The 12,181-nt window shown below is 38.3% G+C and overlaps 1 protein-coding gene across 1 annotated transcript; it reads right to left on the bottom strand.

Annotated features, from left to right (window-relative positions):
• Window positions 1-3,274: 3,274 nt before the first annotated feature.
• Window positions 3,275-4,240, bottom strand: LOC100669724 (olfactory receptor 5A1-like). The gene has a single exon (XM_003422761.3). It carries the CDS (start codon window positions 4,238-4,240, stop codon window positions 3,275-3,277), a length of 966 nt encoding a protein of 321 aa, XP_003422809.1.
• Window positions 4,241-12,181: the final 7,941 nt, after the last annotated feature.

The following is a 12,181-nucleotide window of genomic DNA, read 5'->3' as shown; positions in this document are numbered from 1 at the left end:
GATCGACGCAGAAAAGGCATTCGACAATGTCCAACACCCATTCCTGAAAAAACTCTCAATAAAATAGGTATAGAAGGGAAATTTCTCAACATAATAAAGGTCAACTATACAAAGCCAAGGGCCAACATCATTCTTCATGGAGAGAAGCTGAAACCATTCCCCTTGGGAACAGGAACAAGATTCAGGATGTGTTTATCATCACTCCTACTTGACATTGTGCTGGAAGTCCTAGCCAGAGCAGTAAGGCAAGAAAAAGAAATGAAGGGCATCCAAACTGGTAAGGAAGTAGTAAAACTGTTCCTATGTGAGGATGATATGATACTCTACATGGGAAACCCAAAAGACTCCACAAGGAAACTACTGGAACTAGTAGAAAGATTCAGCAGAATAGCAGGATACAAGATAAACATACAAAAAATCAGTCGAATTCCTATACAACAACAACAAAAGAATAATGAAAAGGAAATCAGGAAAAAAAGACAATTTATAATATCCCTTAAAAAATAAAATAAATAAATAATTTTTTTTTTAAATACTTAGGAATAAATCTAATCAGGGATGTAAAAGACCTATAGAAAGAAAAGTACAAAACACTACTTCAAGAAACCAAGCAAAACATACATAAATGGAAAAACATAATGTGCTCATAGATAGGTAGACGAACATTGTGAAAATGTCAATTCTAACCAAAACAATTTACAAATACAATGCAAACATAAGGTCCATCTGCAAAAAAACGAAACAGGACCCATACTTCACACCATACATAAAAACTAACTCACAATGGATCAAAGACCTAAATAGAAAACGAAAAACTATAAAGGTCATAGAAGAAAAAATAGAGTAAACACTAGAGGCCCTAATACATGGCATTAACAGGATACGAAACATAACTAACAGTACACAAATATCAGAAGGTAAGCTAGATAACTGAGATCTTCTAAAAATTACATACTAATGCTCATCAAAAGACTTCACTGAAAGAGAAAAACAAAAACTACACTTTGGGAAAAAAAATTGGGGATACAACAAATCCAACAAAGGCCTAATCTCTAAAATCTACAGGAAAATCCAACATGTCTACAACAAAAACACAAAATATCCAATTACAAAATGGGCAAAGTATATGAACAGACACTTCACCAAGAAGACATTCGAGCAGCTCACAAATACATGAGTAAATGCTCATGGCGATTAAACATTAGAGAAATGCAAATCGAAACTAAAACGAGATACCATCTCATCCCAAAGAGTCTAGCAATAAACACAAAATAATAAATGTTAGACAGGTTGTGGAGAGAACGCAACATTTATAACTGTTGGTGGGAATGTATGGTAAAACCACTTTGGAAATCGATTTGGCAGTACCTTAAAAAGCTGGAAAGAGAAGTACCATACGATCCAGCAATCCCATTCCTTGGACTATATCCTAGAGAAATAAGAACTGTCACATGAGTAGGTATATACACATTCATGATCATGGCAGCACTGTTCTCAAGAGAAAAAAGGTGGAAGCAACCTAGGTGCTCATCGTCAGATGAATGGATAAACAAATTATGGCATATACACACAACGGAATACTACACAACAATAAAGAACAAAGCTAAATCCGAAAAACATGTCACAACATGGCTGAATCTGGAAGGCATTATGCTGACTGAAATTAGAAAGTTGCAAAAAGACAAATATTGTATGAGACTACTATTACAAGAACTGAAGGAAAGGTTGAAACACAGAATGAAACATTCATTGATGGCTAAGAGGCTGGGAAGTGAGGGAGAGCAATATTCACTAACTAGATCCAAACAAAAAACCGAACCCGTTGTCATCTAGTCAATTCCGACTCATAATGACCCTACAAGACACAGTAGAACTGCCCCATTTGGTTTTCAAGGAGTGCCTGGTGAATTCGAACTGCTGACTTTTAGTTAGCAGCTGTAGCTCTTAACCACTATGCCTCCAGGGTTAGTAGACAAGAATTAGATGAAGGGAAGGATAACACATAATACAGGGGAAGTCAGCACAACTAGACTAAATCAAAAGCTGAGAAGTTTCCTGAATTCAACCAAACACTTTGAGACACAGAGTAGCAGGGGTGAGGGTCTCGGGACCGTGGTTTCAGGGGCCATCTAGGTCAACTGGCACAACAAAGCTTATTAAGAAAATGTTCTGCATCCCACTTTGGTGAGTGGCATCTGCGGTCTTAAAAACTAGCAAGCAGCCATCTAAGATGCATCTATTGGTCCCAACCCACCTGGAGCAAAGGAAAATGAAGAACACCAAAGACACAAGGAAAATAGGGCTCAAAAGACAGAAAGGACCACATAAACCAGAGACTCCATCATCCTGAGGCCAGAAGAACTAGATGGCACCGAGCTACGACTAAGACAGCCCTGACAGGGAACACAGCAGAGAGTTCCTGACAGAGCTGGAGGAATGTGTGGTGCAGAAGACATGGCCCCCAGACTCTCTGTTAGATCAAAACTAAAACCATTCCTGAAGCCACCTCTTCAGAAGATTAGACTGGACTATAAGACATAAAATGATACTAATGTAAAGACTATGCTGCTTAGCTCAGATGGATACATGAGACTAAATGGGCAGCTCCTGTCTGGAGAGGAGATGAGAGGGCAGGAAGAGACAGGAGCTGGTTGAACAGACACAGGAAATCTGGGTGAAAAGGAGGAGTGTGCAGTCACATTATAGGGAGAGAAACTAGGGTGTTATAAATTTTTGTGTCAGGAATTAGGTTGAACTGTAAACTTTCACCAAAAGGACCATAAACTAAATAAATAAATTAAAATTATTTTAAATTTTTCATAGATATAATTTTATGCATTCTTTCATATTATTTTTAATTGTTTATTGTTATTATTTAATACTACTTTATTTTCAATGTACATAAATATTGAGAAATTAATAATAAATAATAGAAATGAAGAAAACTTGTGAAAGAAAGAGCACACTGCTTGTTGTCCTGGATTCTTGTCGTTTCTGTACATATAATATCTACCAACACTTTGTCTTCTCACAGCACAATAACCTTTTAGATTTTTTTCTACCTGAGTTCTAATAATGGAAACTGGCTTTTTGAACTTTACATAACATCACTGTATTAGATTACTTCTTGACGGCAGCTAAGCACGATGGCACGAAGACATAAGGAAGCCAAGTTTTTACTTCTTCCTGTTTAGTTATTCATGTGACATGCAAAATGTCACTCACACATTTTTACCTCCATCTACCTTATACGGTAATGACACCAGCCCAAATATTATTCTGACTGACATAAGGCTGTTGCTCTCTTTATAAGCCTCTTGAGGGCCTCTTTGATCTCATTGTTCCTCAGACAATATATCAGAGGGTTTAAAATGGGAATGATGATGACATAGAACACTGATAGCACCTTGTCCGGATTCATGGACTGATTAGACTTGGGACATAAGTACACAGACAGGGCTGTGCCATAATAGAGTGTCACAGCTGCCAGGTGGGAGGAACAGGTATTGAAGGCCTTGGCACTACCTTTGCCTGAGGATATTTTCAGGATGGAAGCTGCAATGAAACCATAGGATAAGAGGATAACAAACAAAGAGCCAAATCCAACAACAATAGCTACCAGAAGAGTCATTTGGGCAACGAAGGTATTGGAGCAAGACAAGGGAATAATCTGAGGTAAGTCACAGAAGAAATGTTGAATGATATTTGGCCCACAGTAGTAAAGTTGAAAGCAAGAGACTGTTTGAATTAAACTGCTAAAAAAACCACTCACATAGGCCCCAGCAACCATCTTCCCACAGAGGCCAGGTACCATAATGGCTGAGTATTGTAGCGGGCTGCCAATAGCCACATACCGGTCATAGGCCATGGTGGCCAATAGGCAGCACTCAGCCAGAGCCATCCAGGCTACAACAAAATACTGAGTGGCACAGGCAAAGAAGGAAATCATTTTTTCATTTTTTAGGAAGCCTGAAAGCATCCTCGGGCTGATGGAAGAAGAATAACAGATGTCTATAAATGACAGAAAACTGAGAAAAAAGTACATGGGTGTGTGCAGGTGGAAGTCCATTCTAATTAGGAAGATGAGACCCAGGTTCCAGATGAGAGTCACAAGGTAGATCCCTAGGAATATTGGAAAGAGGATGAGCTGCAGCTCCTTTTCATCTGAGAGTCCCAGGAGAACAAACATGGCCACGGAGGTATGGTTTCCATTCCTTCCCATGGACCTGCTTGATGTCATCTGCTGAAGACAAGATGAGAGAAGGAAATAGCTTTATTCCCAAAAAAGAACATCTCATTTTTTTAGTTATGCATCAGACTAATTTTAAAACATTAAAATATCAATGTTGAGTGTAATCTCCTTTCATATACAATCATCAACCTTAATTGAAAAATCCTCTTGGTTATATTTTCATTCTTTCTTTGGGGACAAAAGGCATTCAGTGTGCATCAGTAGTCCATTTTCTCCTAAAATATCTTCATTTCATGTTTTCCCATGACAGATTTTGCAAATATGTGAGACTTGGAGGTAGGCCAAATTAGGGAAATAGTGCAATTTCTTTATATGACAAAACAGAAAAATTTTATTGGGCATTGCTCGGCATTAACTTAGTGATTGGAGAAGCTCTTGAATAGTTACAAAAAGGATTCTGGGTAGGTACTCTTTAAAATATCCTTGAGAAATGGCCTATCATTAATCTATAATGAGGCACTCTTGACAATTCTGGAATGCCCTTTCTGCTTCTATGATACCTGGAGAGATGTTAAGAATCATGTAGCAGAATGGTGGGAAGAGTAAATCACAAGCAGCGGCAGCTTGGAAATGGATGTGACATAAGCAAATTAGTGACTCTAGGAAGCCACCTGAGAAATGAAGTTACACAAGTTTCAGTGAGCTGGAAACTCCCTTTCCTCAAATCAGAAATACTTCAGAGTTTGATTGTCTAGCACAGTGATTATTGATTGTCTTAGTGTCCTTTAAAGATCTGTGGAAACTCAGGTTCCTCTATCCAGCAAAATACAACTACTTAACACCTTTGCTTTGAGAAATTTGGAATTTTCAGTCACCCTGAAGTCTATTTGTGGTTCCCAGGTCAGAGACTTCTCCTACAGGGGAATCTACTTGGACTTTTGTAAGATTCATGCTCATACAACAGGCATGAGGATTGGAAACTCTGGGAAATACTTAGGAAGTTTTTTGTTTTTTTTTTCATCCTTCACATTGGAGTCAGTCCAGAGAAACACAGAAGCAAGTCTTCAAACAGATGGTAACTAACCTAAAGAATATTTTTGCATCAGGATCTACAGGTCTCCTTCAAGAAGTTATAACTATTGCTTTCTCTACAGTATCACTAAAACATCCCCCAGAAAAACACATTTTTATTCAGATGAACCTGTTCAGGAAGGAATATTATGATCTTTTAAATATAGGATATAGCTATCGAATGTTGCCTGGGAGTTGCGTATAAGAGTAGTGAAATAAGTCAATCACAAAAGGACAAATATTTTATGAGACCACTACTATAAATACTCATGAAAATATTTACATACAAAAAGAAACAATCTTTGATGGTTATGAGGGAGAAGAGGGGTGGGTTGGAAAAACACTTAAAAGACGATAGATAAGTGGAAACTTTGGTGAAGGGTAAGACAGTACATTATACTGGGAAAGCCAGCACAACCTGTACAAGGCAAGGTCATGGAAACTCCATAGACACATCCAAACTCCCTAAGGGACCAAATTGCTGGGCTTCGTGCTGTGGCGCCATGATTTCAGGGAACATCTAGCTCAATTGGCACAACATAGTTTATAAAGAATATGTTCTATATTCTACTTCGGAACATAGCGTCTACGGTCTTAAAAAGCCTGCGAGCAGCCATCTAGGATACTCCTCTGGTCTCACCCCTTTGAGAGCAAGGAAAAATGAAGAAAACTAAAGACAGAAGGGAAAGATTAGTCCACAGGACTAATGGACTACATCTACCACAGCCTCCACCAGACTGAGTCCAGAACAATGAGATGGTACCCAGTTACCACCACTGACTGCTCTGTCAGGGATCAAAATAGAGGGTCCCAGACAGAGCTGGAGAAAAATATAGAATAAAATTCTAACTCAAAAAGAAAGATCAGACTTGCTGGCCTGACAGAGACTGGAAAAATTCTGAGAATATGGCCCATGAACACCCTTTCATCTCAGTAATGAGTTCACTCCTGAGGTTCAACTTTCAGCCAAAGATTGAACAGGCCCATGGAACAAAACAAGAATAAATTGGCACACCAGCGCTGGGACAAGGACTTGAAGGCAGGAGGGAACGGGAAGATTGGCAATAGGGAACCCATGGTTGAGAAGGGAGAGTATTGACATGCAGTGGGGTTGTTAACCAATGTCATAGGAAAATCTGTGTGCTAACTGTTTGATTAGTAACTAGTTTGTTCTGTAAATCTTCATCTAAAGTACAATAAAAAAAAAAGGAAAACAAAAATAAATAAATATAGAAAACAGCTTGCAAATGTAGCCTCGGAGTTATGTATAATGGTAGAAAGTAGACATCTTTGAGATTATCATAAAGACTATGGTATTAATGGAATAAAACATTTCTATGAAGTACAAATATTTGCCAACATTAGCTGATCAAAATATTTTCCTTCTCCCCAGTCATTTCCCAGTCACCATAAATGAATAAAAGAGAAAATCCCTATGGGACTATATGGTCATGACTAGGAAAGTAAGGTCAAAGGGCCCATTTCTCTAAATCAGATTGGTTGTGGCTCTCTGGTACCCTGTTTTCAGGAGGATTTTGAGGGAATGAAGGAATTAATTAGAAAAGAACGTTAAGATATCTCATATTAGTAAATAAAAGGGAGAGTGGTAGCAGATAGACAATCTATTTACCAACCAGACTTAGGAGATGTCCCTCTACAGAAAGACTGAATGGTGGTAAAAATATTTGTGGAAAGTGAAAAAAAGATCATATTCATCATTATTATTTACATCATCATCACTAACAATCCAAGACAACTGAGATTTATTGAGAATCTATGATACATACTGATGTTCTCCTTGTGATCGTGAAGACCTGCACACCTTCCTCTAAAGTTCATTCATTAAATATGGTATTAGGTCAGTGTGTTGGCTACTAAACAGTATTCTGAACATTGTTTCTCCTTCATTTTTTCTCTTATATATCTCTCTGGAATCTCTATTGCAGGTATGTTGGATCTTCTCATTATATAGTTACCATCTCTGAAAGATCCATTTCTTTGCAATTCTACACTGTGTTCTGGTTAATTTTTATAGATATGTCCTCCAGCTCATTCATTCTATCTTAAGCTGTGTTAATTGGCTGTTTATTCCATCTGCTGAGTTTTAGATCTCAATCAAATAACTTGTTTTCTAAAAGTTCAATTTTGTTCTTTTCTCATATATGCCCAGCAGAAATTAAAAGTATCTTGTTTCCTCATTGTACTTTCAAAGATTCTTTTATTCAAATGTACTAAACATATGTATTTAAAATTATTATTGGATAATATAAATATCTGTAGTTTGTGGGTCTGACTGTATAATTTGATGTTATTGCTGATTGTTGTTTATGGCACCTTGTTTACTTGTCTGTTCAATGACTTTTCATTATGAGTTCATGTTCCTTTGAATGTTGTCTATGGGAATCTTTGAGGAATGACTTTGAAATATATCTCTTCAGAAAGGATTTATGTTACTTCTGTATCGTACCTTAATAGCAATACTGGCCCAGGATACCATTAAACATAGCTTTTTACTTGGGACATTTTGGGGTCACAGCACTGACAAGGTTTATGCTTCATGTCTCCATGAATACAATTTGGGAGACCAGAATTATCAGTGGAACTTTTTCTCTTTTCTCTGCTCTTCCCAAATTGAGGCTGAGTGAGATGTGCATATCGTTATCTCCCTCTGTAGGGAAGGTGTTTTTCTCCTTCGTCTCTGAGAGTGTCATCCTATGGGAGTCCCTGCTCTCAGTAGGGTGGGATATCTTCTCTAATCAAATCTCACATACTGCCTTTTTCTCCTACCCCTCACACACATGCCCATTAAATCTCAGCCCTTAGACCACCAAGGATAAATATATCCCTTCTGGGATGATCCAACAGAATGTGGAAATTATCAAACAGTATCATTAATGACACACAGAAGTAAAATTTTGCTGAAGATAATTCAAAAATGGATGCAGTACTACATCAATAGGTAACTGCCAGAAATTTAAGCCACATTCCAAAAAGCACATGGAAAAAGCGATATCATTGCTGATATCAGATGGATCTTGGCTGAAAGCAGAGAAAATCAGAAAGATGTTTACCTGTGTTTTGTTGACTATGTAAAGGTATTCAACTGTGTGGATTATAACAAATTATGGATAGCATTGCGAAGGATGGGAATTCCAGAGCAAGTAATTGTGCTCATGCAGAACATGTCTATAGATCAGGTGGCAGTCTTTTGAACAGAAAAAGCAGATGTTCTGTGATTTAAAAACAGGAAAGATGTGCACCAGGCTTGTATCCTTTCACCATACTCATTCAATCAGTATCCTGAGCAAATAAATCCAAAAAATGAGACTTTATGAAGAAGAATGAGGAAGATTCATTGACAGTCTACAATACGCAGGTGACACAACCTTGTTTTCAGGAAGTGAAGAGGACTTGAAACACTTTCTGATGAATATCAAAGACTACAGCCTTCAGTATAAAGAAAACAGAAGTCCTCACAAATGGACCAATAAGCAACATCATGACAAATGGAGAAAAAGATTGAAGTTGTCAAGGGTTTTGCTTTAGTCGGATCCACAATCAACGCCCATGGAAGCAGCAGTCAAGAAATCAAATGTCTTGTAATGAGCAAATCTGCTGCAAAGAGACCTCTTTGAAGTGTTAAAAAGGAAAGATGTCACCTTGAGGACTAAGGCGTTCCAAGCCATGGTATTTTCAAACGCCTCATATTCATGCAGAAGTTGGACAATCAATATGGAAGACTGAAGAAGTATTAATGCCTTTGAATTACGGTGCTTGCAAAGAATACCAATTATGCCATGGGCCACCAGAAAAATGAACAAATCTGTCTTGGAAGAAGTACAGCCGGATTGCTCCTTAGAAAGGAGAGTGATGAGACCTCGTCTCACATACTTTGAAAATGTTATCAAAAGGAACTAGTCCCTGGAGGCCACGTTGCCTGGTTAAGTGGGGTCTGGGAAAAAGAGGAAGACCGTCAATGAGATGGATTGACACAGTGGCTGTCAAAATGGGCTAAAACATACCAAGATTGTGAGGATGGCACAGAACCCAGCAGTGTTTTGTTCTGTTGTGCACAGGGTCACTATGAGTTGGAACTGACTCGACGGCACCTAACAACAAACGGGAAAAATGCCGGCCCTACCTTACGATCTCCTGAGGTTAGTGCTTTCTTGCCTTTTCTGTACATTGAAGAATTTCTTTACTTTCTCATTGGCTGAGTCATGGGGGAAAAAACGATATATTTTAGATGTTATCTAGCCTTCTCAGTGCTTTCCCTGGCCACATAAGCCACCACATTTCAAGAAATAATTTAAAAAACAATATTTACATGAAAGTCTTCATTACCCCAGTTTATTCCTTAGACATTTTTTCTAAAACCACAAGCTTGTTTGATATGCTTATAATTTTTTGTTTCCAAATATGGTCACTAAGTGCTTATTAATTTCCCACTGTTATTCTGAACTTTTTTATGTTTTATTTAATTTGTTCAACAACCCCACATGATATGTATTCTTATTTCTCCTATTTTACAGATGAAGAGACAGTGTAACTCACAGTGGTAAGCAGGCACATGTCATCCATCCTACAAAGAGGAGAACGGGGATTCAAGTCCAAGCCCTCCAGCTCCAGAGCCATATGTTTAATAACTACATTCCACTGTCTCTCAAAACTGTATCAATTGCATGACTAACCTTATTTCAAAACAACTCCTGGGTTCAAAGCACTGCATTTTTTGGCTTGGAGGATCCAAAGGAGACAGAAAGGAAGCCAAAGCCCAGGAAGATAGTTAAGAAATGTGCCCGTAAAGGCACAAGAAAAGAGATGATGTGTAGCATGAGACAGAGAAAGACACAATATCCTGTGGGTAATCACCAACTAGATGTGAGCAGGACTTTATGGATCCAAGAAGGCCCTGGAACATTCTTTGTATGAATTTATCACAAAACAACTCTAGAATGGCAGAACTTATTTCAGAGGCATTACTGTACAAACAGGACAATCAACATACTGGAAAACACCATCAATAACACAATCATCATGTCTCTTCACATAGATATCCTTTCAGTAAGTGCATAGAAAACCAGTAACGCTCCCTGATTGTCAATAAAATGAGACAAACTGGAGGAGAATTTAGTCTCTCTCAGGAAGAAGAAATGAAACGGCATTGAAGTGTTTGCAATACGTAAATAACTGAGGGGCAGAGAAATTCTGGCCCTTAGGCAGTGTCATAGGTTGAATTGTGTCCCCGCAAAATATGTCTTAACTTGGTGAGCCCATGATTCCCAATATTGTGTGATTATCCACCATTTTGTCTTTTGATGAGATTTTCCTATGTTAATAAGATGGATTAGCAGCAGTTATATTGATGAGATCTACAAGATTAGATAGAGTCTTAAGCCAATCTCTTTTGAGATATAAAAGAGAGAAGCAAGTAGAGAGACATGGGGACCTCACACACGACGGAAGCAACAACGGGAGCAGAACTCGTCCTTTGGACACAGGGTCCCTGCACCTGAGAATCTCCTCGACCAGGGGAAGAATGATGACAAGGACCTTTTCCAGAGCCAAGAGAGACAGAAAGCCTTCCCCTGGATCTGATGCCCTGAATTTGGACTTGCAGCCTACTAGACTATGAGAGAATAAATTTCTCTTTGCTAAAAACATCCACTTGTGGTATTTCTGTTACAGCAGCACTAGATGACTAAAACAGGTGTTAACTACTACAAAGCCTGTGTCCACAGATGTCTAAGGTTAAACTTACCAAAGCAAAACTTCCCGTAGGCAGAGAGGCATGTTAAACCAGTGATATCACTACTAATCTCAGACACGGTTTAAACATTGCATTGTTTTTCTCTACCACTCCAGAGTGTATAATTTCTAACCAAATCTTATCTTTTATTGTGTCTTATTTTTGGGCGATTCCTTAGCTTTCTTCCTGGATAAAGTTTATCTTGGGGTAGAGTTTGTCTTGGCTCTCTTACTTCAGCTTTTTTTCACACCATTCTTGGCAAATACATTCCCCATCTCTATGCCTACCTCCATTTTACCCCTCTTAGAAAATTAAAAAGAAGGAAATGGAAACAGATCATAAAATGTGGCCCCTTTGACATGTTCCTTTTCTTTGAGATATTTCCTCAGCAAAGCTTCCTAGTATTTTGCTCTATTTTATGTCAAGCATAATACGGATTAGTTGGTTTTTTTTAAAAAATTCAACATATAGGTAGATCAGGAAACAAAATCTGAAGAGTTTTGTTGAGGAACAATGAGGACAGATTTCTGTCAGAAGACCAAGTATTACATGTATTCTTGACTAATGGACCCCTACTTCCACTACAACTCCACCAGTTAATCATGACCTGTGTCGGATCCATTCGTTCCAGAATCCTTCCCCCAAAGGAGTCACCTGTGGACTGTTTAAGTTTGACTTTTTAAGTGAAACAAATGAGGTAGCGGAGGGCCCTCAAAAATAATCCACAGCTATTCTTCTGGGTCTGTGTTTTCCCACTTATTTGAAACACTAATGAAAGGAGTCAGAAATTTTCCAGCCCCCACATTATGCTAAAATGTATTGACTCAACCTACATTTTATACTGTCCTTCTGCACGTTTGTTTTTCAGGTCAAAAGAGTCACCTTGGAAGATGGTCTCTTATAACATTTAGACTTCAAGGACAATGATACTGTGTTACTTGTAAATCTTGAGTTGTGCCTCTATCCTAGGTGCTTGACATTCTTTACAGAATAGTCACCAAGTGACTCACCTAAGAGTTCTGAGAAAGTGTTTCAACTCCTTTTACTCAGCGATGTACCCAGATGCTCAGAAATCATGAACAGATATTTCAACTTACAGCTGCTGAGGCTTCCCATTCCATCAATACTCTGAAAACAAAAAGCCCACTGGTAGCAATTTTTTACTCAGC

This window comes from Loxodonta africana, chromosome 7 (assembly GCF_030014295.1).
Source record: "Loxodonta africana isolate mLoxAfr1 chromosome 7, mLoxAfr1.hap2, whole genome shotgun sequence".
NCBI classification, from domain to species: domain Eukaryota; kingdom Metazoa; phylum Chordata; class Mammalia; order Proboscidea; family Elephantidae; genus Loxodonta; species Loxodonta africana.
This window is presented reverse-complemented; position numbering and strand designations above follow the sequence as displayed.